At 35.1% G+C, this 27,593-nt stretch overlaps 2 protein-coding genes across 4 annotated transcripts in view; both read right to left on the bottom strand.

Moving 5' to 3' along the window:
- Positions 1–1,310: 1,310 nt before the first annotated feature.
- Positions 1,311–2,426, bottom strand: LOC105481030 (ADP-ribosylation factor-like protein 4A). The gene has a single exon (XM_011740283.2). It carries the CDS (start codon positions 2,231–2,233, stop codon positions 1,631–1,633), a length of 603 nt encoding a protein of 200 aa, XP_011738585.2. The 5' UTR covers positions 2,234–2,426; the 3' UTR covers positions 1,311–1,630.
- Positions 2,427–6,572: 4,146 nt separating this feature from the next.
- LOC105481070 (protein kinase cGMP-dependent 1) overlaps positions 6,573–27,593 on the bottom strand; it is a 1,243,906-nt gene continuing 1,222,885 nt past the window's right edge. For all 3 annotated transcript variants that reach the window (XM_011740360.2, XM_011740371.2, XM_011740380.3), the window contains 6 exons: positions 21,671–21,812; positions 20,284–20,447; positions 13,741–13,863; positions 13,596–13,658; positions 12,278–12,344; positions 6,573–11,025 (listed from right to left, as the gene is read on the bottom strand). In XM_011740360.2, the coding sequence (XP_011738662.1) occupies positions 10,927–11,025; positions 12,278–12,344; positions 13,596–13,658; positions 13,741–13,863; positions 20,284–20,447; positions 21,671–21,812 (658 nt within the window). In that variant the 3' untranslated portion in view covers positions 6,573–10,926. The remainder of the gene's footprint in view (positions 11,026–12,277; positions 12,345–13,595; positions 13,659–13,740; positions 13,864–20,283; positions 20,448–21,670; positions 21,813–27,593) is intronic.

The following is a 27,593-nucleotide window of genomic DNA, read 5'->3' as shown; positions in this document are numbered from 1 at the left end:
CAGTCCATTACTTCGATAAAAAAATTACTGATTGGAACTATAAGGAGTTAAATACAACATTTTATTATTCAGAGATGACAATATTATCTTTAGAAATAACCTAAGAAATAGATATAGATATTAATCAGTAAAATTTCAGCAAGGATGGTGGACATAAGAGCACTATACAAGAAATTGGCTGGGCACAGTAGCTCACGCCTGCAATTCCAGCACTTGGGGAGGCTGAGGTGAATGGATCACTTGACCTCAGGAGTTCAAGACTAGCCTGGCCAACATGGTGAAACCCTGTCTCTACTAAAAATACAAAAATTTGCAGGGCATGGTTGTGCACACCTGTAAGTCTCAGCTACTCGGGAGGCTGAGGCAGGAGAGGCTTGAACCCAGGAGACGGAGGTTGCAGTGAGGCGAGATAGCACTACTGCACTCCCGTCTGGGCAATAGAGTGAGACTCCATTCAGAAAAAACAAAAACAAAAAAAAAAAATCAGTTAAATTTCTCTGTGCCAACAAAGAATTAAAATATTCAAGAGTATAATATTTTAAAAGATGTTATTTTAATAGCAACCAAATATGTAAATGAATTGTATTGAAAATGCTTTTGAAGACATTCTATAAACTGTAAATAATGCTCACGAGTGGAAAAAGTTATGATTGTCATTTCTCCCATTAATCTATGAACTAACAATAATTCTAATCAAAATCCTAAAAGGTATTTTCATGAAATGTGACCATATGGTTTTAATATTTATATAGAATAAAAGGACTCTAATGTGCCAAAACAATTTTAAAAACAAAAAGCTAAGAGGATGGAGGGAGGGTGGGGGGGTACCCCAGAAGATATAAATAATATTTATAAACCATGTTAATTGAGCCAGTTTGATAGTATTGCATAGAGTGGCAAATATGCCAATGAAATATTAAATACATATTAAATTATATTTCTATATATGCATGTGTATATGCATATATACATGTGCACACACATATGTGCATATACATGTGCATACATACATGTGTATATACATGTGCATACATATACGTGTATATGTGTATACACACATGTGCATATACAGGTGCATACATGTATGTGTATATACACGTGCACACATATATGTGTATACACATGCATGTACATATATGTGTATATATGCACAATTACATATGTATACATGCGTACATATGTGTACATGTACATGTGTATACATATGTGTGTATATACATATATGTACATGTATACATATATACAATATGTACACATATATATGCATAAATACATATGGGTGGTTTAACATTAGAATATGTTTTTTTTTTTCACTCTTGAAAGTTTTATTTCACTAACTTCAGGCCAAATTTCCCTAACTGTGTTCTGGTCAATTTCCTGTCCTTGCTTGGCTTCCCCAAATGCTAGTACCAAAAGATTTGTGGGGTAGGGAGAAGAGACCACTTTAAGAAGCACTGCATTTACTCATCTTCCACAAGGCAACAGAGTTGGGCATCTGATTGTTCAACAAAACAAAGCTTTAATAGCATCCAGGAGGGCAGACAGGCAAACCAGGTTGTAGACACTCTTCTATTTGTCAAAATCAGACCAGAGAAAACCTACTCCACACAGATATAATAGGTATTGATATTCATCTTTTCTTTTTCTGTTGCCGCAACATTTTTCTTCTTTCGATGATCATATCATGTAGTTTCTCAAGTCCTTCCTTTAGGCCATCTCCTATGATTGCACAGGTAGGCTGCAAATGCCAAGGAGTTGATGAGCTCAGTTCACCCATTGCTAACAATTTCTCAATTTCTGAAAGAGACAATGAGTTCCTCAAGTCTTGTTTGTTAGCAACTATAAGTACAGGGACTCCTTGATTTTCTGATATCCTAGTTATTTTGTGAAGTTCAGTTTTGGCTTCCTCCATCCTTTTGACATCAACAGAGTCCACAACAAATACAATGCCATCTGTGCATCTGGTATATGACTTCCACAGTGGCCTTAACTTCTCCTGACCACCTACATCCCAGAAGTGAAACGTGACTGTTTTAGAATTTCCCAAGGTTACCTTAATTTTCTCAGTGTTAAATCCTTTGGTAGGTACGGTATTTACAAATTCATTGAACTGCAGCCTGTATAAGACAGTTGTCTTTCCAGCACAGTCCAAACCCAGAATAACAATGTGGAAGGACTGAAATGAAGGCAGGTTGGACAGGATAGAAGTCTGGTCTGATAGCCCATTCCCCATTTCCAGGTGCAAATAAATGTCCCAAATTGAAGTGCTTTTCTCTTCTTGCTTTAGAACTTCTCTTGGTAGCTGATTCAGCTATAAGACTGCTCCCGATCCGGAGTCTGGGTCCAAATGAGCAAGCATTGGCAAGCGTTTCCACGCAGGGATAAGCACCCCCACGTCTTTCCAGCTTAGCTCTCCAAGCAGCTCTCAGAATATGTTAAACTGATATGTAAAACAAATAATATTGTAACCTTTCTGACTGAATCAGAATTGGAAATCTGGAGCCTGTGGAACCTACTCCCTGCATGTCCCCTTTTCTTAATCCAGGTACTCCTCTCCCCATCTCGGTAGACTCTGAGACATTACTTCAATGTCCTGAAGCTCTACGGAGAAGTGAACTTGAAAATCATCAGCTCATTGCAAGCCAACCTTTTCCTGGAAAGGGCCAGATAGTAAATATTTTAGGCTTTACCTGCCATGCAGCCTCTAGCTTACTACTCAAGTGCTGTTGTAACTTGAAAGCTACTTTAGACAATATGTTTGTTCCAATAAAACTTTATTTACAAAAACAGACTGTAAGGCAAATTTGGCTGGTGTATCATAGTTTGCCAAACTCTGGAGGGAGGTTGTAAGTGAAGGAACTTAAAAGCATAGAGTTTTATTATTAAAAATAAGTCTAATAATCTTCCTATGGGTCAGGAAACCAAGGCCCTAAGTAATTCACTTCAATATATGTAGTAATTTGTGGCCCACGTAGTTAGCAAAGGGTTACACAGAAGACATTTAGAATTATAGTTAAGATGGTATCTTGCTCCTATTCCAACTTTCTTTTATAGTAAAATCTTTCCACTCTCACCTCTCTCCAGGAACCTTGAAGAATCATGTTCTTCCTAGGAATTACAAATCCCCCGATTCCATGTCTAACATAATTTCTACTGGCCTCTTTGCTTCTCTTGCTTTAGTACCAGTTCTTCTGAATTTGAAAGTCTTCATGCAAATTGCCCAGGTAAATCATTGCCCCAGTCTTAGATGGTCTGGGCTCTTAAAATGTTTCCTTCCATTACTCCTTAAAATGTATCTTTGCTATGTCAGGTTTGAGGTAGTTTCTGTCAGAAGATTGGGCATTTGGGTGAATTCAAGCCTTCACTGCAGTTTTTACTGCCTGTGACTCAGGGTCTAAAGATTTATTCTGTTATTTTCTGCCTGTTATTTTCTACAGTGGTAAATCACCTTGCAGATGCCAGGGCAGGCCTCATCTTTCTTTTGTATGTGACAGTTGTGTCATTCAGAATGGGCAAAATCCTATTGAAATAGACAAAGCCGAAATCTTAGTGGTTCAAAACAACAATATATTCCACTGTAAAGCCTTTGGGAGTTGGTGAGGGGTTCCACTCCTCCTCATCACTGTCCTTACTCTGCTTCTGAAGCTGACAGGGCAGCCACTGTTAAGGAAATGCTGATCACAACATCACAGGGAAAGGAGAATGTAACGAAGCAAGAACTGGCTCTTAAAGCTTCTGCTTGCAGTGACAAGGCTCACTTTTCAATGGCCAAAGCAAGTCAAAAACCGCAACCTGACTTACATGGCACAGAAAAGTCCCCCAGGGAGGGAAATCAGACATTGATGAACTGTGGCCAAAATCCAGCTGAGCCAGAAGCTCAGGTCACCAGTATCATTTCTCCTCAGAGGACTAAGAGTCCTCCTGCAAATTAACTCCTAGTATCCTGTCCTGATGTACCAGATACTAGAGGTGGGTACACATATTTATTTTTGGCTTTGCAAATCAAGACATAGGTCTATTCCTTAACAGAAAAGCAGCTTATGATTAATAGGGCATTTTAATATGTTAATTGAAAGGACACTTCTATGGGTGGAATATAAATGCCATTTAACATTTCTGAGAACATTTATAGGCTTTGGATGTCCATGATTCTTTACAGACTTTTTTTTCTGTTTACCTCATTTACCCCATCGTTCCTGAAATGTTTCTCCATGGATCCTTTTCTCCTGCTTCTATCTCAGAGATGTATATTCTCATCAAAATACACTAAGGGGTTGGTTAAAAATTCAGAATCCTGGGTTATACCTCAAAATAATTTTGGATTATCCTAGAAACCTATGTTTTTATATTATTTACCAGATACATCTTATGACATCAATGTTTGAAAAACACTGGCTTAGATCTTATGCCTAGAGCTTGTCCATGAATTTTTGTAAAATCTGTGGCCAGACTTTTGGGTTGTTAGGGATGCCTTGTTTTCCTTTTCCTTTTTCTTTGTATAATTATAATGATAATAATAATTATTATTATTATTTGCACAAATTTGAGACTTAACTTGTTTGGCTTTGCTAGTGGACATGTAGATAGATAGATTTGTCTTTTGCTCCATAGACTTACCTTGGATAAAAATCAGCTGCCAGAGATAAATATTACTGTTTTATCAATTTATAGGACTTTTTGAGTTAGAAAGGAGAAGTCTGGGGACACAGAGGAAAACCCTCAATATGACTCTCAATTTAAAAAAGTGTGAAATTAACTGGGCATGGTGATGTGCACCTGTAGTCCTAGATACTTGGTAGGCCAAGGCAGAAGAGTCCCTTGAGCCCAGGAAGTCAAGGCTGCAGTTAGCTGAGATTGTGCCATTGCACTCCAGCCTGGGTGACAGAGTGAGGCCCTGTCTCAAACACCACCCACATACACAAAAGAAACATTGGCCGGGCGCGGTGGCTCAAGCCTGTAATCCTAGCACTTTGGGAGGCCGAGACGGGCGGATCACGAGGTCAGGAGATCGAGACCATCCTGGCTAACACGGTGAAACCCCGTCTCTACTAAAAATACAAAAAATTAGCCGGACGAGGTGGTGGGCGCCTGTAGTCCCAGCTACACGGGAGGCTGAGGCAGGAGAATGGCGTAAACCCGGGAGGCGGAGCTTGCAGTGAGCTGAGATCCGGCCACTGCACTCCAGCCCGGGCGACAGAGCGAGACTCCGTCTCAACAAAAAAAAAAAAAAAAAAAAAAAAAAAAAAAAAAAAAAAAAAAAAAAAAGAAACATTAATGTGGTGGCCTGTATTATGAGCTTGACACACAGGGCTATAACTAAGAATCTCAAGGTAGGTCTGCAGGTGTAACATTGTAATATTTGCACTTGGGTATCATTTGGGTGATCACACAATCAACCCATTTATCTCAAATTTAGAATTGATTCCTATTGTCATTCTTGAAAATTTGCACACTGATTTATTCCCATTGAAATATGCACAAGATGTGAGTGATGTAGATGCAACATCATCACCATCACTGACGCCTCCTCCTCCCCATCCTTCTAATGATTGTGTTGATCTGCATGCTCCTCCCAAAACTGTGCGATTAATATAAAAAAAACTTTCACGATCAAGAAGAACATTCTTAGATTAAGGGTATGAAAAAACGTAAAGGATGGATGTTAAAAGCTTATATTACAGTTCTGTTTGCAAAAGAAATGAATTACTGGATGTACAATTGTGACATAGTATTTTTTCAAGTGGTTTTATTGGCTTTATCTGAAAAAGTTCCCTGGACTGAATTTCTAGTTTACATCAAACAAGGGTTTTCAACTCACTGTTACTGGCAATGTGAGATCAAAAAGACAAAAACAATGTAATTGAGAGGATCTTCATGCTGCAGACAGTTTTAATGTGTGCATCATTTACTGCAGAGACGAACAAAGGGATGTAGAAAGAATATATTTAACAGGCTTTAGGGAGTTGAATTCATTGTAATCATATTGTTCCCCAAAGTTTTCTTATTTGTGCATATGGTGAAGCCAAGGAATCAGGTGAACTATCCTTGGACAAAGACTCATGAAGTTGCTCTTCATATGAAATCATTTCCTCCTAGGATGTAGTAATATACAAGAATTATCCCTTTGATTGTTTTAACTAGTACAGAGTTTGACTAGGGATAGCCCAAAAGGACTGTGTGGTGGTCATGCTCAGAAATCTGCTAATTTCTGAGTTTGTGTAAATATCTGTATTCACTTTGCTTTTCACACTGGATGGCCCAACATTATTCCTATGAATTCTTTAAAACCAATTTGTTGGATTAGTTTTATATTAGATTACAATATAGTATATTATTTCATGAAGAATGCTTGGATTATAGGTATTTCATACTTTGTTATAGTGACATTCTATAACAGTACTACCTGGTATTTCATCTAGGATGATATACCAATTCTATTCTTGGAACCTTATCTGGAATTAAACATCAACTAAGTTCAAAAGTAATTATTTTTTTATTTCAACTCTATAAAGTATACAACAGGCACTCAGCAATTACAGCTGCAGGAAAAATACAGAGCAAATCAAAGCAGGTTAAGTTTATGAAAAAGTTTTTAATCTACATCAAAAGAGTGCAAGTGGTCAATGACCATTTGATGACAGTTTGTTGCATTCTGACTAACAAAGAACTCTTTCATGTAGAACAAATTGTAAGAGGACAATCGAATAACCATAGCTGTAAGAATACAAAAGAACTGACCAGTTGTAAAAACATCATACATTGAAATAAATTTGATAGATGATGCTTAAAGAAATGTCCCTTTACTCAGAAAGCCCCAACCTCTGAGTCATTGCCAAGGTCCCAGAGCTCTGTCTGTTGATGCAGGGGCAGAGAGGAGGGCTAACAACACGCTTTTAATGTTTTGCTTTCTAGGTCTGTTGAAAACTTGCCTCATAAATGATTTGCATATACAAGAACTTGGAGAAAGCATCCTGTTTTGTTGAGAGGTGCACCAAGTGACTTTTTCATCATTGGTATCATAACGAGGTGTGGTTAGCAGTCATTTCCAATTTTTCTTTTGGGTTGGACCATTGTCAATGGAGTCTATAAAATGAGATATGTTAGAACTTGACTGCACTAATTTATTTTTACAGAATCTGCACAGCTTAGCAAAACAGGAATACCTGTATACAGACTGATAGAATGTCATATATTAATTTGACCTGCACATACATTTATACATTTCACAGAAATGACGCTGTATCTCATTAACAGATACACAGCTCTGGTACATTTAACAGAAATAAGAGAACAACTTCATCATTTCTGTAATTCATCAATATTATATAATAAAGGCTTATAAATTGTTAGCAGAAAGAACTGTAAAACGCAGCAAGCTAAGAAAGGACAACATTTTGAGGTGTGTTTGTCTTTGTCATGCAGCATAACACCAAATTTGTTTTTTTAATAGGATGCCATGAATTTAAGGCACTTGCAACAATGCCAGATAGCCAGGTCATGTTCTAAACTATAGGACAGATGAATAACAGTACAGTTGACATAATTTTCAATAATACTGACAATTATGACATTAATTCAAGTCTACTTGGACCTAAAAACATTATTCAATACAAATAAAATGAAATAATAATGCTGTGAAACACTAAAAAAAGTTATATGTACCACAAAATATCACACAAAAATATCTATTTACATAAATATTTGTCTGTGGTCCTATTGTGAAAGGAAAAGTTGTTATGGATAATGCACAGATCACCTCTATTGTATGAAATCAGTTCTAATATCTTTATTTTCAATATGGTAGCTGACTTCATTAAATTTGTTTACCATCAGTTCAGTAATTTATAAATGAAACAGGAAAAATTCAATAGTTGAGTTTATTACTACACATGTGTAATTCACATGCATATTCCACAACTTTAGGTAAAAATTATGACTTGTAAAGAATATAATCAGAATAAATTTATTTTGAATGCCATATGGATCTGATTCATATATTAATAAGAAAGAAGATATAAACATAAAAATCATGTATAGCATTTTTCCAGAAATTATTTTTTCAAATGTATTCAATCCATCTCAGTTATTTTAAAGTTGTTTCCCTTGGCAGTTTCAGTTTTCCTGTGAGTCAAGACACACAGAAAGCCCTTATTTCCCATACTCAACACATTAACAAGAAAATCATAAAACAAATCAAACAACTTGGCACTATTCTAACTTATGCAGATGTTCTTTAGTGTAAGAAAATAGAGGGGTTGTGAAAAATTCAGAAATAAAGTGAGATGCACTTTATGGAACTGACCATGAATTTTAGCCCTAGAGTCTTCATTAAGACAAGATTTAAATCCTAGAAATTCAGTGTTGAAAATTAGATGAATGTTTTCTGTTGGTACATCTCGGAAGATGTAGTTTACCTTTATTTTGTGATGATTGCTTCAGACATCAAATGCAATGCTATGGGTGAAATGAACAAAGATGCAGTAACAAGTGGAAGAAACAATCTACAGTTACATTGTGCTGAATGCTACTTCTTCCTTCTCCATTGAACATATTCATATTGGTTGTCTTAGACTTGAACCATAGTTCCAAAATCCATAGTAAGTGCTAATCTCTGGGACTTTGCAGATTTTTAAAAAGTTACAGAAGCAGATTCTCTTTCCAAATAACAAGGTGAACTTAATATTCTAGCAAATCTTTAGCATGCCTAAACCACATTATCTTTCAACAAAATTTACTGAACATTCACTATAATGTTGGAATCATATATTTTTAAAAAGCCAATTAAAAATATAAAATTCTTGGAATAACATTCATAGCTAGATTTTAAATTGATATGTTTAATTTTATATTCTAAAATCTGTGGAAAACAGTGGATATCTTGGGGAATAGACCAATTTGGAGAAATTGTAAGAGAGGGAAAACCCCAGAAACACAAGAATAACAATAATATTTTAGGATTAAAGTTTTACTTGAAGTTTATTCCCTTTTCATTTTATCCTCCAAAATTTTGAGAATATTATATTTTCATAAGATATCATATTCTAAGGTAGTTCTGAGTAAGAACAATTCAAGCAAAATTTATAATACCTGCCTTCTTAGTTAAGGTGTAATGATCTAATTGGACTTTTTCTTCCAGAAATATAGGCATTTGATTGATTAAAAAGAAAACTCTACTGAAAAAAAAAGCAAGCCTCAATTTAATATAACAAATTCACACACAGTGCCAAAACAGAATGACAGCTTGAAAGCTTCTATATTTTTCTTCATAGGTATAATGCAATTTTGTCCAGGAAATGCTTCCAAATGGCTGAGTTACCTATGACAGCTAATAATAGTCAACTGGCCTGCCAGTGAAGGACTCAGTTTAATTTGTGGATTCTTTTCTCCATGTGAATAAAGTAAATCAGCTTGACATTTTCAAATCTAGTCTTTTTTAGGTAGTATGAAATTGCAGAATTGTAGGAATTCTGTTCTATTTAAAATTTATTTTTTAAAAAAATCAGGTTCCTGTTTTCCTCTGTGCTGCTTTCTTACTTAGACAAGTTTACGGACTCAGCTAATTCACAAAAAAGGAAATCAACACCTGGCCAGGTTCTTGTTTTGTTTTCTAACCTCAAATAAGTAATGTTCCTGGTCTCGTAAACCCGTAAATCTTAACTTTGACTTTGGGCTTTCTTTCTTTGTCTTTTCTACTTTTTTTATTTTTGTTTTTCATTCCTGTTTTTTGTTTGTTGTCTGTTTTTCGGTTCAGGCCTAAGACAAGAAGCTAGTTCGAATAGGTTTATGATCACCTTTGTCTCTCAACTCTAGACTGACTATGTTGTATAAGTGAAATCGGACAGGAGTTTGGTTTAATAACTTCAGTGAAAATGCTTGAGTTTCTGGCTACACATACAATGATTTGAATTTGTGTTGTCTGTTCAGACACTGACATTTACAGATGAAAGATATACATAGCACCTATATAGTTTTTATTTATTTTTTGGATGAATTTTAATCCCTCCCCATTCCACCCCACCCCAAGGGTTTATTTTTATAAAAGGGAATACTTTAAGCCTCAGTTTGAGGGTAGGTTAGGTAAAACCAATTGGCTGCTAGTCATTTACTTCCAGGACCATCTTTAAGCACAATATTTAAAAAAATATGAAATGATTTTGTGAATTGCTTTTTTCCCCACTCTATCATGCCAATTTATCAAAAAAAAAAAAACAAATATCATGCATTATTTTTCAGTCCTCTGTGAAAACGTATATATACCTACTATGAGAGGTCTCAGCAGAATCTATAGCAGTTGTGCTTTTATCATATCATTTTTTAAAATCTGTCAGAAAGAAAAGGTAACATTCAGTCTTGTCATCAGCACTGCTGGGAAATAAAATCATGAAACTTCTAGCACTGGTGTGACATGAACTCTGTGACCAACAGATGTGTGGTCCTCTTTTGTATGGTATATACACCGGCCTGCAGTAATAGATCCCACAGCCTTCACTTGAAGAAAGGGAATAGCCCAGTTTCTGTACCATAGTAATCTATTGTACCCAATATATTATTCTTTCATCTTCTTGAATATTCTAGCAAGGTACAGACTCCTATACTAGATTGAAGTGTTTCCTACAGTCTTTCAAATTATAATCAGAGCAAAGCAAGGTCATTGCAACAATAGAAAACATCTCTTTACTGATGAAAGGCTTTGCTTCAGGACCACCATGTCAACTGCTATTTTAGGTTCAAACAGAAAACATGTAAAGAGCACTATTGTCATCTAAGCAATAAGTCCTAATGCCACTGTAGTTACTGGAGCAGCATCGATCAAAGGCATCATGGTGACCCCGAGCACTAATCTTCTCTCTTTCCCTCAGGTTTGCTGGCAGCTGTGTCTCAGAAAAAGCTGTCTTCAGCAAGGCAGAAGCAGGTAAGAGAAATACATTAGAAGTCTATGTCCCATCCTGAGTTGTCATCAGGTGGTGGTTCATCGTTGTCCTCAGGAAAACTGTCAAAATTGCTTGTATCTGTGGGTGATGCAACCTGTATAAAATGGACAGTTTTGTTTTAGTGGATTTTTTTTTTTAGTGGAATTCCAAGCTGGAATTTTTAAGTGCATTCTGTATTTATCCCCTATTAGTGACTATTTTGTTGAGTATCTACTATGTAGCAGGTATTGAGGGTCACACTGATGGGTACAAATAGACATGGTTCTTATCCTCAGAGAGTTTATACCCTTGTGAGTAATAAATTGTCTGATTAAAACAATCACAAAAAATCTTTCTATATAATAAATTTTGGCTAGAGCTATGGAAACAAAGATGCCACAGAAGTCTAAGAGTAATCATATAGGCCCAGCGTGGTGACTCACGCCTGTAATCCCAACACTTGGTGGGCCGAGGTGGGAGGATCACTTGAGGTCAGGAATTCAAGACCAGCCTGACCAACATGGTGAAACTCTGTCTACTAAAAATACCAAAATTAGCTGGGCATTGTGGTGAGTGCCTGTAATCCCAACTACTCAGGAGGCTGAGGCAGGAGAATTGCTTGAACCTGGGAGGCGGGGGTTGCACTGAGCTGAGATCGCGCCACTGCACTCCAGCCTGGGTGACAGAGTAAGACTCCATCTCAAAAAAAAAACCCAAAAAAACCAAAAACCAAAAAACTGATCATGTAAAGACTCTTTGAAAAAGTGTTATTTTATTTTATTCTTTTTTTAGAGACAGGGTCTTTCCGCTCTGTCACCCAAACTGAAGTATAGTGATGCAATCACAGCTCAGTCACCTCAAATTCCTGGGCTCAAGTGATCCTCCTGCTCCAGCTTGAGTAGTTAGGACTATAGGTGCACGGACTACAGGTGCACATCAGCACACCTGGTTAATATTTTCTTTTTCTTTGGAGAGACAGAGTCTCACTATGTTGTCCAGGCTGGCTGGTCTTGAATTCTTGAACTCCTGGCCTCAAGTGATCCTCTCACCTATATATTTTTGTCTGCGTTTCTATCTTTTGAACATTTCCCATACTAAAAATTAACTTATGTTCATAAATGAGGGAAACTTGATTTAAAATGAATAGTTAAAAAAGATAAGAGTAAAACACAATTATAGCGACTATCTCCAAATGTATTTGCTTTTAAGCTTGGATTTTAGAATATGTCATTATTTTAATGTGACATTTTTCCTAGAGTTTGTTTAACCTAATCATAGGATTAAACTTAAAAAATAACAGATCATTGTTGACTGACATAAACACCATCAAGTGTCTCACACAATTATAAGCTGGAAAGTCTACTTACACTTGGTATTATAGGAGGTGTCAAGGTACCTTTTCTTAAGCCTTCCCAGTTAAAGCCCTCAAACCATCTAGAAAAGGAAAAAACGTCGATAAAGACATTTTATGTCAGCTAAAACCTTCTTGTTGCAATGTATACAATGTCCATGGCTAATGGGAAGCAGTTAGGCAAACATTTTCATGTGACAAAAATGTTTTCTATTGAATTGCATATGTTTTTCCAATTAATTTTATGAAATACATATTTTTAAAAGTATAACTGTCAAATTTTAAACATCAATGAACATGCAACACTTTTTCCTTGTAATTCAGTCGTCATGGCTCTATGACCTTGTTCCTACACTATAATTATAATTTAATAAATGTCATAATGTATCTGGCCCTGTGTCTTACAGGGTATTTTATTTTAAGGAGGTAGAACCAGGGCATGAAAAGTCAGGATAGAAAATTAACTTTCCATTTTTGCCACTGATTCAGTGCACAATGTCAGCTAGTTAATCTTTACGCATCATTGTAGTAGTCTCTACATGCCCCATTTTCCTCCTTTTTTCCCTTTTTTAATGAAGAATAAAGGTGTTTTGCGTACAGTTTTTCTGTGAAAATAAGGACCAAAAAAGACTAAAGTTTTTGCTTGTTTGTTTTCTTTTGTCTTTGAAGGGTTTCGCCATCAGCAAATGCTTACAACAAATTCTTAGCAGGCTTTTCAGATATTCAGAGTTATTTTAGTAAACATGTTTCTTTGATAAGGATGTGAATTTCCTGTCAGTGTTATACAAACAAATAGAGGAAAACCAATTAGTTTAGCTTTAGAACATCCAATCAACATAGGAAAGGTCTGATATTTAAGATGTTGCTATTGTTTAAAAAACACTGTATTCTGTGCTTACGTTTTTCTCTTGTTATAACATCTAATTAGGAAATGCTTAAAAAAATATATTTTGTCTTTAGGAAATCAGGTAAGATACAGTAGGGGACTTTTGTTTGTAATACTGTGGTAGAGAACAGAATCCCCAAATTTAAAATACACATTTCTTCTTTGTGCCAGAGAGGAAAAAAATGCTAGTTGGTATGAGTTGTAAGAAACTGAGTTCAGTGAATTCAGTTTCTTATGTTACAGGGTTGTCAGATAAATATAAATAAAGTTTCATAATCACAACTAGAAAGGCATTTAAAAGCCTAACTAGTTTATATGCTGTCTTTGGATGTTCCTATAGGCTAATTACACTAGTTTTACACCAATAACTTAAAAAGCAACACCCTGGGGAAAAGATGGCAGGTGTTCAGAGCTCTGAAACCTAAAATTATAAGGAAAGAACACTTACTTGTGCTTTTGAATGTCTTTTACTCCATTTTTCAAATTCCCTAATCTTTCTGATGGATTGTCCCTAAAAATAAAATAATGGTTTTATTAAATCTATTTTTTTCACATTATGATCTTTTCAGAAATAACGTGGTTGAAATACTTGCCTGCATAGTTTTTTAATTAAATTAGCAGCATTTTTAGCAATCTTCTTTGGAAATTCTATCATGTCAATCCCCCTCAATATGATGTTATAGGTTTTCATAGGATCTGGGCCTGAGAAAGGTGGGCTGCAAGAATGAGAGACATGACAAGAGATATTACTTTTATTTCCTACATGACAACACTTGAATTGCTATAAACTCCACAGATGACATCAATTCATATTGGGGGGCTTAGATTAATAGTGACAATGGAATGAAAGTAGATTAATAGCAAAACAATGTGGAAGCCCTTCCAAGTAAATCGCTTAGCAAAACCAGAAATGGGTCAAGTTTATCTGCTGTTCTCCTGATTTCTTTTCAGTGCTGGAGTCTAAGCCCTCATGCTGTCCTTGGTCATTCAAGATGCTTCTTTCACTCTCTGACCTTTTCCACACTTACTGACTCATTCATTATACTTGAGATGAAGTCCAAAATAGTTAGGAGGGGCCACAGGAACACCAATGATACTACCCCATCTCATGCCATTACCACCCTCACTCACTGGGATCCAGAACCAATAGCCTTTTCTCTGTTCCACTGAAATGCCGAGCACTTTCCTACCTCATGGTGTTATTTATTTGGCCTGGAAGGTTCTTCCCACATTTATCTGGCCAATGCCTCACTTTATCAAGTTTCAGTATAAGTGTTACGTTGTTTCCAAAAAGGCCTACTCTGGTCAACCTATTACAACCAATTACATAACCTATATCAACCCACGTAACCTAACAATCTAATTTCATGCTCTAATTTAAAGTTTAATCTAAATTACAGTCCCTGTTACACTTTTATAGCACCCTTATGCCATTTACTGTACTTTGTAATTATCTTTTCATTTGTGTGATTATTTATTTTATGTCTGTCTTCCCTTCCAGAAGTTTGTTTTCTGCTGGTATTCCAGAGTTGAATAGAGTTTGCAGCATGCACATTCTAAGGGGTCAATAAATATTTATTGCTCTAATGTTTCTATAGAATAGTACTCCTCTTATCCTTTTCTCTCTGCTCAGAGGACCTCATTAAATAACTTAACACTAGGCATCCTCTTGGCTAGCAAGGCTGTAAAAACCCAGCCCTCATGAGCCAGATCTGTTGATTTTTTTTTTTTTTTTTAACCTATCCATTCTTGAAGTGTGGTTTGTGGCAACTTCAGTGAGTACAAAGATGACTAAAGTCAGGTCTTTCCTTTAAATTTCTCACAGTTCAGAGGGGAGATGATGATACCCCCTGACGAATGATTTATTTGGAAATTTAATTATTCTCTTTAATACAAGTTTTGTGTGTCTTTGGGGAAGAAATCTGAATTATTATTATTTTTTGTCCTTCATGTTTATTAAGAGCAGTTCAAACTATTTCTTGTTATCAAGCAGTCTAATGAGTAATTTAAAGTAAGGAGTAGCAGATTTACCTGTGTTAAGGGCTATGATGGATTCTGCCTTGATTTTCCGTGAAAAGTGCTATTTACTTTAATATGTCATTAGCTAGTAATTGCCTATTGATTTTAAATCACTTAAAAATGTATAAACATGCAAATCTATTTAGTATTCTCTTAGAATTTAAAAATTTTCTCTTTATGTGATTCTATAGTTGAATATTATCTTTAATCTCTTAACATGCCAGTTTTCATTTTTACTTTAAAAAATGAGGAGGAGCCAAATTTTGGCAGTGGTTTCTAATTTATGGTTTTGCCTTTATATTTATTTTGCTTTTACATTTACTTGCTTATCTTAGACAACTAAAATCAATTATTAAATATGGTATTTGTGGTTTTTATGTGATGCATGTTAGTCTAATATTCATTCAATATAGAAAACAAAATTATTTAGAAGAAAGTCGTCCAAAGTCTCAAAATATTCAGAATGATTTACATTTGATATATGTAATTTCATAGATTTCTCTGTAGATTGTAGACACAAAGGATTATGTTATGCATATTTTTAAATTAAAAATATTCGACTTAATTTTACTTTAGTTAAACCGAGGAGTAAAATGAAAAGAAATGCTAAATTTCAAACATGTGTGCTACTTAGCCAATATTAATTCCTTAAATATTTCTCTAAAATTAAAAAAAATTCAAACTGAGTTTAGAGATTTCTTTAATGACATATTTTAACTGTAAAATATATGTAAGATTACTAATTATTAATGATGAGAAATAACTATACCTATAGTTATACCTGCTTTCCCTCCCACCTTAATGTTTGTTGGTTTTAGTGTTATTTTAAGATTGCCAAACACTACAATGTTTACATTCTGTTCAGTTACCCAAATTTAAATTATTTGATTTAATAATTGATCAGTTCTAATTAATGAGACCCAAAGCTCATCATCAATCTTTTTACTAGTTTCTCTATTCCTGAATGCTTTATTTTGATCCATCTTTTTGTTGGCTTGATTGAATAATAGTGTTTTTGAGAAAGACCTGGGGTCCACGCTTTATATGTTGTGTTTGTATTTGAAGAATAACTTAACTCAGCATAAATTACTTACTTGGGTTATACCTTCTCGGACCCTCAGAACTACGTAGTTCTTGATATACTATCTTTTGGCATTAAAGGTGCTGTAGAGAGGCTGAGGCCAAATGGAACTTTAACTGTCTTGACTCTCAATACCACACATGCCATGTTTTTATGGCTTTGATGCCAATAAGACTATTCCTTATTACTGAATTTAATTCATTAGTTCACCACATTAACATATTGTGGTGTTATTATTCTGAATCAGTTTCCTCATGGTCACTGCAGATCAAAAAGATACACTGAGTCAAGTCTTTCTGCCATGGATTTTCTATTATGTAATTAAAGATGTTTTTTCTCCTGTTTGTAATATTCTGTTCATACACATAATTGATGTTTTTTTCTATTTCTTTTGACTAATAGATTCTCTTTCTGAAATCATATCTATATTTTTTCTTTTTTCATTATTTTTTCCAAGCCTGTCTGCTATCTCCCTTGCTGCATTTTTAATTGTTACTATTTTATTTTCTGTTCTTACAGCATGACTTTCAGTTCTGTAATAGTCCTGAGCTCTGCTAGTTACTTGTCTTCCCATTTATGAACACTGGCAAATATCTTAGAGGTTACTTTTTAGGGAGATCATGCTTTTGATAGCCTCAAAGAAATTATAGATAAGAGTTTATCTGAACACTTCCTCCTATATTTCCTTGATTCATTTTTCTTGTGTGTTCTTTAGCTGCCTTTTACTTTTGCATCTTTCAGCTGACATAAATGGAAAACATCAGCTCAAACTGATTAAAATAAGAAAACATTGAACTTACAAAAGCACATTCCAGAGGTAGGGCAAATTCTAGACCTGGTAGGATCAGTGGTTTAAATACCTGGAGTTTTTCCAGCTTTTCATTCTGCCATACTCAGCATTAGTTTCATCATGGCCATTTCCCCTCATAGTTATAGGAAGTCTACCAGTGGAAATAGGGACTTATATTCATCAGAAATTATTTACTGAGTAGCTATTGTAGAAAAAAAGAATTCTTCTCCAATAATGTATTTTAAAATTATTCCTCTAATTTACGTACCCAGTCCAATAAATGACAATCACTAGAGGAATGCCATGTGACTGGAATAGAGCTGAATCAAAATCTAAAACGGAGATAAATTCATCTTTTCCTACGTTGGTGGGGGAGATGGATTCTTGAGCAAAATAAGTAAGAAAGGAGTTGGTGTGTATGCTTGGAAGGGGGCTGGGGTTGTAAGAGGGGCAGGGACTGGCTTCCCTGGGACCCTTTCTGACTATTACTTATCCTTAGATTGGGCTGCCCACCATGAAGAATAGAACAGGGAAGATCGGAGGTTACGAAGCAATGAGAAATTCACCAGCCTTCACTACAGTTTGTTGCCTTATAACCAGATCATGTATTTCCTTTGCCCTCAATTTAAGGCATTCAGGGAGGTCATGTGGCTCATATAGAAGCCCCACCACATTCTCCGAAATTATGTAATTACACTGCCTCTCTCCCCTTTTTCACTTCCTGTTGCTTCATTGACCAACATTATAAGCCTTAAAAGGCAGAATTGGTACATTTGTATGAGTTTTCCTTCACCTCAGTTCCTCTTTCATTCTGTAGTACTTAATTACGTCTCTACATGAACAGTGTTTGCTTTTTCAAGGTCCAGCCAATCCTTTAAATGTTATTATTACTATCGAAGATCATTAGATATGACATTCAGGACCAAAATACTTTGGAGTCATGCTTGTAGTCCAAGAATCATTCCTAGTCACATGCCACACTTCATTGTGTTTGGCAGGTGTGTTTGTTGGAACTTTAATTGTAACTAAAGATCATCCTACTTGTTTTATTCTTGCCTTCTCCCACCCCAAACCTTGGCCAGACTAAAAATATTTTAGTCTTTCACCACCACCGTCATCTCTTTGGGTAGAAAAAGAAAAGTAAAGATTTTTTAATGCTATTGTCTTTGACCAAAATTCTTTCTGTCTTGTTATTTCTTGAAATGGATATTAAGTTTAGGTATTTTTAATCATAATGTTTCAATATATGTATCTATAGCAAAAAAAATTAAGTTTGGTTTTGACCATACAACACAAATTGTGACTTATAGTGCTTTGTTTTTATTACTGCTCTGCTATTCCATAATTTCTATGTGCCTGAGGTTATTTAGAAAAATGCTTTTTAAATTTTCAAGTATTTAGACTTTTTATTTTAAATCTTTGTTATTAATTCCAAGTTTTATTATATTCCTGTCAGATATTGTAGCCTGTGAAATCTGTAAAGAATTAAGGGTTTTTCTGTTATTAATTATTTCTTACAGTTTAGTACATGCCAGTTTTTAAGATTAAGGTTTTAATCGTTTTTACCTTATTACTTAATGAATAAACAGATGATTGTAGACAAACACATAAGGTTTAGACATTTCATGGTTAATATTTTAGTCTAGTTATTATAAGTAAATATTTTACTTCCTCAAAAATAGTTAATATTTAGTTTTCTTCTATTTATTATATAATTGGTTCTTACAGCAATTCTAAGCACACAGAAAGATTACCTTTTAATCTATCCCTCTGCTTATTTACCTATCTATCCATCCACATACATATGTTAAATTTAACCTTCTACTTTGTCCAAATTTTTCATATCTTTACAGGTCTACTTAATTGGTCATACTTTTAAAATAATTTACCTCCATCCACAAGAAGAAAATTGAACAATCCACATTGAACAAAATTGGATTAGGTCACACATAATTTATTTGAAGTCAACAGAGAAACTTTAAGAGCAATAATGTAAAATGCCCATAAATAAAAATAAAATCAAAACACAACTATTTCTGGCAATGATTGTTGTCGTTGTAGCAGTAACAGCTGCTAACATTCATGGAATGCTTACTATGTGTGAGACACTCTCCTACGTGTTTCATGTATGCACTGAATCCTCACAGAGTACTGTGTGCTCAAAGTCCTCAGTCTTCCTCTCATGTTCACTGTAGTGACTAAGTCCTCTTAAGCAATTCTTCACATCCTGCCTCACACTTACTCTTTCTTTCCATTGCCCTTGCCCTACTCTAGGTTGTCAGTGTCCTAGAACTAAATTACTGCAACAATCTTCAAACTAGCTTCCTATTCCTCTTCCAATTAGCTCTATTACTGCCAACTTGTTTTTCCTTAAATACCACAATACATATCACTCAACCTTTGTCAGAAAATCTCAATGATTCCCTCTGTAGATGGAGTCCAAACACTCAAGTGCAGCAATCATGATCGTCAAAAGATAACTGTTCCTGTTTTTTTTTAACGTGGACCTTCTCCATATCTGTGACCATTATTGCCTTTCTCTTTAAGCCATGCCTGTTTGCCTAGAATACCCTTTTCCTGGTCTCTACATCTAAGTCCTATTCTTCCTTCAAGACACAGCTGCCTTATATTCATTCTTCAAAAGCCTCTTTAGGAACCCAGCCCTATTCTGAAATCTGTATAACGCCCCTATCACTCACTGTTTTAGCACACGTCATGGTAGTGTATTTGTTGTTCTTTTAGTATGGGTCCTTGAGGATCTTAAAGTCTGCTTTATACCTTGCGGTGTCCCTAGTGCCTATTTGAGTTGATGATTATAACATTACAGGAAAGATCTACAAAGCAGTCACCTTTCATTTAGATATAACAGTTGCTAACAGGTCCTCTTACTTCTATAGAGAATTGACCCTAGATATTTTCAAATGATTATCATCTCCCCTGTTTCATTCCTGGCTAAATGACTGGGCTAAAATATCTCACGGAAAGACATTATATCCTTCCACATTCATATATGAAAAAAAAAAAAAAAGTAGCAATAATGAGACCAAAAGTTGGTGCTGAGGTGGTTGCCCTAGCTTGACCTATTTTATACGTTACTTTTCCCGGTCATTCGTATAACTAATTGAACTGTGGTACCAAGATATGGTGAAATGTACTTTAAGATGGTTTAATCAGAGTGACAAAAGCGGGAGTGTGTAGCTGTTTGCCGGTCTATTTTTATCAGCAGTTCCCTATCAATATCCATACCTGCCAGTCAGGAGTTCATACATTAGGATTCCCAGTGACCAGTAGTCGGCTGAAATGTCATGGCCTTTGTTCAGGATGATCTCTGGGGCTACATACTCTGGAGTCCCACAAAAAGTCCATGTTTTCTTTCCAAATCCTATTTTCTTTGCAAAGCCAAAATCAACCTTTCAAAGAGAGAAAAGCAAGATACTTAAGCTTCTTATGATTACGTTTTAAAGTAACAAATTGTTTTGCTGAAGTACACCGATGATCATAATAATTTAAAAACATGCACGTTTTTATAGTTCTATCTTCTCAAAGGAATAGTCTGTATTGCAAACAAAGTCTCCCTGACGAAACTCAGTTTTAATTGGAAAAGTTGACATCTGAGTATAGCATAAAATTCACATCATTAAAAATAAAGGTAAATCTTTCTTTCTGAATATAGTTTTCATTTTTCCTTTGTTTATGCTAATGGAGGTTAGGGTATAAACACAGAATCTCTTCTGTACATAAAAATTTTTAAAGACCAGTTGGGCCTACTTAACATCTTTCCCAGAATATAAATGGTTTCTGCTGGATTTAATGAAGTTGACAATTCATTTAGTATTAATTATTTGAAGTTATTTTATTGTTGCAGGAGGTAAGTAACATAGTTAGGAGACTGGTGACTCTGCCCTTGGTAAGCATAAACAGAAATAAAATTATAATGTATTCTTCATTTTTCTGGAACTCTTTTGAAAGAAGAGTCTTGACTGCAGAAAATCTATTTTTTCTAAAACGATTTGGTTGAAACTACAAATAAAAAACTGCCACTGATTTGATTTCTTTAAAAACCACATGCTGAATAACAATTCTAAAAAGTTTAAAAATGGAATCAAGCTGTAACAGATCCAACGAAAGTTGTGCATTTGTAAATAAGAGAACTTCTCTTCTATGGTAAATCTTTACAACTTTTGACTGTTATTATTATTACTATTACATAGCCTGGCTAGCATTGCTTGTAAAGCACATTTTTTTTTTCTGTGACCATTATTCTTAAATCTAAAATATTGAAATGATTTAGAGTTTTCCATAATATAAAAACCCATTGCTCGTGAATGGCAAAAAGCCGACTAGAGAAAAGGACTTCTAGGCCTGTACACGTGCTAGTAAGTACGTTTTCTCGTGCTTATAAAAGTGTGTTTTGCCAGAGTATTGTTAATTCAAACTTAGCCAACTTAATTTTTCATAACTGATGCATCATTTGAAAGAACATTCAGTTGAAAATTGTAATGCTAAAACCTGCTTTTAAGAAAGTTACAACATGGAAAAGGAAAACTGAGATTTCATATTAGCAAATGAACACAGTTTTATAAACAAATATTTGAAATCTGCAGGGCAGAAAGCATGTGTGAAATGCACTGACCAGTTTGGCATAACCTCGGTGATCTAGGATGAGATTTTCTGGCTTGAGGTCCCTGTAAATGATTCCTTTGGAATGCAGATAGGCAAAAGCTTCTACCACACATGCTGTGTAAAATCTGGTTGTAGAATCTTCAAACGAACCTCTGAGATACAGAAAAGGAATGAAAATTGTACGAAAAATTAGTTTCTCTAATATGGCTTTATTTTTTTTTCTCATTTCACTATATTTGTTGGTCAAAATTTAACCCAGAGACCACTGTCCTAATAGCTAAATGTTACATGATTGCCATTACATTGGATTTTTTGAAGCATTCAAGGATTAAGTTAAGGAATTCTCTGTCTTTATGAATGGAATAGTTAAATTTCACTTCCTGAAAGGGCTGAAAGGGCAGTTAAACACACAACACATTTCATGTACTTAGTGTTTTCTTCTCAACAGCCCACTACAATCTAAAAAGGCACAGACTTATAGCAGTAGGCAGGAGAAAAAAACAATCCTATTTTAGAACTTGCTTACCAAGCATTTGTTTTTTAAAGGAGAAGTTTATGGGTTATTCATATTTATTCTCAGAGGGCCTGTTTTTTAATATTTCTAAACAATGCACATACTGTTCATGAAAATGTGAATAAAAGCTACTGTTTTCAAAGAACCACTCTGGAAATGAGTTGTAATGCTACTGATGCAATCATAATGCAAACTAAGTACTCTTCTGTTTTTGAAACTCCTGCAACCAAAACAAACAATATCTATCTCCTACACGACGGCATTCTTATTAAGAGGAAAAGATGGACTAAAAGACAATTAGAAAGAAAAAAGTAACTAGAAGGGAATGTTTATTAGTAATCTTGATTATGATGTTTAGCAAGAAGGCTCTCTCTTTCTGTCTCATATATATGTGATATATGGGCACATACATGTTGATTGATTGAATGAAATAATTTACAAAAAACCTTAGTATCTAAGGTTAAACCCTTCTTTCTAGGGCAGAAAGTTTAAATTTTAACTCTTCCCCCACCATGGTACTTTTTAAATAAACCATGTTCTTTTTTTCTTTCCTAAGTAGTAAGCACAATTTAATAATTTCATTTCATAATTTAAAAATATTAGTGTGAACATCAGCTCCTGAGGTGGTTGAGAAGTAACATGAGTGACAAGCACACAAATGATTTTATTAATAGTGTGCAACAAATGATAGTCTCAGAGCTTGCTTTCATGAGTCTCTGATGCCTATTTGCATTTTGGTGACACTTTTTTTTTTTTTTTCCAAAGTTGTACAGTAAAGTTTAACAAACTGGGCAATGAAATATGGTCACATTTTTACAAAATTTATAAGTGAATCAAGGCTAAAGCAACCACTTTTCAGGCTATCTTTCAGAAAAAGGTAGTATCTTCCAGAAAGAGAATGTCTTTGGTTCAGCTATTAATGTAACTTGAGTTTCACTGAAATAATCAGCTTTTCCTAAGAAAAATATCATTCTTCTGAAACATAATTAATTCTAGGCATAATGATATCCATTCCTCTAGATTCTAGAATCTTAACTATAATTACCATGATTCTTGAATCTTTTTTGAATAATATCTGAATGGCACAATTGCGAATTTATGAGCACAAGAGAAAGTTTGAGAATGGCATCCGTATGAGGAAATGAATGATATACTTCATGGTACAATTTTCCTCCGACTTGAAGATATCCTTGGCAGAGCTAAAATTCTATAATCGTATGTATTTGCAAAGGGATTAAAGTATTGCCTTGAAGGTCCTTTCTTCTTTGCCCTTAATTAAGTATGTTTGCCTATCAATAGAAGCATGTTTCTTTCACTTGAAGAGATTATTTACCTTAAAGTGTAAGCATCTGTGTAGAGATAATTAAAATATAGCTTTAGATACACTGCTATGAATTCAATCCCTTCTCAATGGAGAGCATTGCAAAGTAAAACAAAACAAAACAAAATGAAAGAGTAAAGGGAATGGTCTTATTTTATTTCACACTATAGATCTTGTTCTTTTTTTTCTTTTTCTTTTTTTTTTTTTTTGAGATGGAGTCTCGCTCTGTCACCCATGCTGGAGTGCAGAGGTGCAATCTCGGCTCACTGCAACCTCTGTCTCCCGGGTTCAAGTAATTCTGGTGCCTCAGCCTCCCGAGTAGCTGGGACTACAGGCATGCCCCACCCCCCCCCCAGGTAATGTATTATGTTTAATAAAGATGGGGTTTCACCATGTTGGCCAGGATGGTCTCAACCTCCTGACCTCGTGATCCACCCGCCTCTGCCTGCCAAAGTGCTAGGATTACAGGCGTGAGCCACCGTGCCCAGCCGAACTCATTCTTTTTTATGGCTGCATAGTATTCCATGGTGTATATGTGCCACATTTTCTTTATCCAGTCTGCCATTGATGGACATTTGGGTTGGTTCCAAGTCTTTGCTATTGTGAATAGTGCTGCAATAAACATATGTGTGCATGTGTCTTTAAGTAGAATTATTTATAATCTTTTCAGTATATATCCAGTAATGGGATTGCTGAGTCAAATGAAAATTCTGATTCTAGATCCTTGAGGAATTGTCACACTGTCTTCCACAATGGTTGAATTAATTTACACTCCCACCAACAGTGTAAAAGCATTCCTATTTCTCCACATCCTCTCCAGCATCTGTTGTTTCCTGACTTTCTAATGATTGTCATTCTAACTGGCACGAGATGGTATCTAATTATGTTTTGATTTGCATTTCTCTAATGACCAGTGATGATGAGCATTTTTTCATGTGTCTGTTGGCTGCATAAATGTCTTCTTTTGAGAAGTATCAGTTCATATCCTTTGCCCACTTTTTGATAGGGTTGTTTTTTTTCTTGTAAATTTGCTTCAGTTCCTTAAATATTCTGGATATTAACCCTTTGTCAGATGGATAGATTGCAAAAATTTTCTCCCATTGTGTAGGTTGCCTGTTTACTCTGTTTACATAAGGACTGTCTAACTGTGATTTTAGTGGGCCTTTTTGAAAGCTTACAAATTCCTGATTACTGTTAGTAGAAGAGGAGATTATTTCTACAGTTGTGACTCTGGGCAACATACCTCTGCTTCATTAATAGTCAATTGGTAATGGAATCAAATGGACAAACGCATTGTTAAGGTTGTAATGAGAGTAAATGCTTAGGTGAGAGATCAATTTCTCATGAAATCTCTGCAGAGTATTGTATTTGCATTCTTAATAAGCTGGTCATTAGCAGAAAGATGGAAAAATGCTAATACAAACGCAAATTCATGAGAGGAGGCTATATTTTAGAATATGGACCCCGAAGCAAGAAGCCTGGGCTCAACTCCAGACTCCATTTACTGTTTGTTCTTGAGCAATTAACTATATGTCTCTGGGTTTCTGTGTTCTTATGTGCAAAATGGGGCTAATAAAAGTAACTATCTCATTGGATTGTTGTGAAGATCCAAATAATTAATAATGCATGTACTGAAAATAAGTTTCTGGTACACAACTTGGGCTCACTAAATGTAATAGTAGCCACTATGATTGAGCACCAGAAAACTCTTTTTTAGCTACTATGTCTTAATATAGGAAAATTAACTAACATAGTATAGAACAGGGATGAAGCATTTTCAGGGTGGAGGTTGGGGGTTTGCAACACCAATCCTCTCTGTTATTGAAGTGCTTCTGACTGCCAAGGCTAACTGCCACAAATCAACTGTGAAGAATCCTCTGCTAATCTCTGTTCTTTTCACTTTCCCCATGCTTCTCACATGGGCCAAAATTACCCTTTTATTGCCTGCCAATCAAAGCTCTCCCTTTTTCACCATGAAGCAGACGGACCACAAATTGTACATCTTATGGTCTTCAGTTCTTGACAACTCTATTTGTTTCCAGTTTTCTCTGTCTTGAGTCATTTTGGAATGTGGAGGGTTTTAGAAATCTAGTTTCCATTCCTTCAACACATTTATAGTGAGTATCTTTCACATATAAATATATTTGTGACGGCTTTTGAAAATTAAATGAAAACTTTGTCTCAAACTTTGATAAATCTGTACAATGCATGTACACAAAATGTTTACCAGCACCTCACTGTCCCATCACTGGATGTGTGATGTAGATAAGTTGTGAATTTTAAAATAGACATCTTGAAAGCAGTCACAAAGCATAACACTGAGGTGACTTACAATGAAAAATTACTATTAGAATTGCAAATGACAATGTAAATTTGATTTAAAACAAACCCTGTTTCATCAACAGTTTTGAGAGTTGCTTAAAGAAATAAATCACTTGCCTTATATAACTGTTTGAAATAATGAATTATGCCTTGACAGCTGTGTCATTTCAATTAAAACAAGTAAGAGAGAAGGCCCTTATGCCCTCTTTGGGGATGGATGGTTGCTCTAAGCTAGATGGCAGTAGATAACAATTTGAGAGAAATAGAAGGTTATTTATGAATATTGATAGACTCAAATTAAAATTTAATCACAATGTTTAGTCAACTTGTCATAAACTGAGTTCTTGGAAATCAGAATGTAACAGGAGCAAAGTATCTTTCATCAGAATATTTCACCTTTTTCATTGATGAGTAACAACAATCACTGAGTGTATGAACCTGAAGTATGTTGCAATCTGTGCAGATTTATTGCCATTTTAAACTTAGGGAGGCTAAATCATTACAAAGATAGACTTATTTTCTTTGAAATACCTTCAATCTGTGCCAACTATTAGGGCATCTAAGATAGAATTTAAATAATTGCCACCTTCCACAAAATAGCCAGAATCAATGAGAATGAATATAAAAAGTAATGCACCATTCATGGGTTTACAACATACATATGGTATGACATGACCAGAAAGTGAGATGTATCAGATTTGAAAATTATGGTTTCAGAAGTCGTTATTTAAGATATTCAGTAAGAAAAATAAACATACATATGTTAAAAATTCTAATTAAGTAAATAATTGAGATTTTAAATTTTATTCAGTTCAAATATACATTAAATACTGATATTAATATATAATACATGTGTTAATGTTTTACATTATATTCTATGTTAATATAAATACTAATATATATTTATTTACCATATTAACCACTTACACATTCTTACAAAAATTGCAGGATTTGCCAATTCTTTAAGTGTTAGTGAGGGAAGGTGAATAAAATATAATTTGTACCAACTTATTACAAATAATAGGACAGAACCAGTGGGACACAAAATGTCATAAATTAGAAAATAAAGCATAATAGCTAACAAAGAATAAACCAGGGAAATTTATAGGGGCAATTAACATTTCAATGCTGTAGTTCATGTCTCAAAGCTAGGAAATATGTATTAGTCCTCAAACCCTATTCCTATTTGTAAATAGATGGCATCATTTTAATTCTTATTTCTTGACAGCAAATACAACAAATAAAGAGCCGCCCTGTGCTTCTCTTCTCTTCTCTTCTTTCTCTCTCTCTCTTTTTTTTTTTTTTTTTTTTGATGGAGTTTCTCTCTTGTTGCCTAGACTGGAGTGCAGTGACGCAATCTCAGCTCACTGCAACTTCTGCTTCCCGGATTCAAGCGATTCTCCTGCCTCAGCCTCCTTAGTAGCTGGGATTCCAGGCACCCATCACCATGCCCAGCTAATTTTTTTTTTTTAATTTTTAGTAGAGATAGGGTTTCACCATATTGGCCAGGCTGCTGTTGAACTCCTGACCTCAGGTGATTCACCCGCCTCAGCCTCCCAAAGTGCTGGGATTCCAGGCTTGAGCCATGGCTCACAGCCTCTGTGCTTCTTTTCTATGTTGATGAGAAGACAGAAAATGAGAAGCAGGGAATGGTCGTCTCAGCTATGAGGTGAGAGGAGGATGATGTCTGGGTTGTCACCAGAGTCTTCCTGTGCTAAATCTCTGAGGCTTGGAGTTATTTCCATGTCAGTAATGAAAAAGGTCAGGCCAGCCTTT

The sequence above is a fragment of the Macaca nemestrina genome, chromosome 9 (genome assembly GCF_043159975.1).
Source record: "Macaca nemestrina isolate mMacNem1 chromosome 9, mMacNem.hap1, whole genome shotgun sequence".
Lineage (NCBI taxonomy): Eukaryota > Metazoa > Chordata > Mammalia > Primates > Cercopithecidae > Macaca > Macaca nemestrina.
This window is presented reverse-complemented; position numbering and strand designations above follow the sequence as displayed.

What these genes read in the sequence shown, in the direction of transcription:
- LOC105481030 (XM_011740283.2), bottom strand. Translation starts at nt 2,233, where the DNA reads ATGGGGAATGGGCTATCAGACCAGACTTCTATCCTGTCCAACCTGCCT.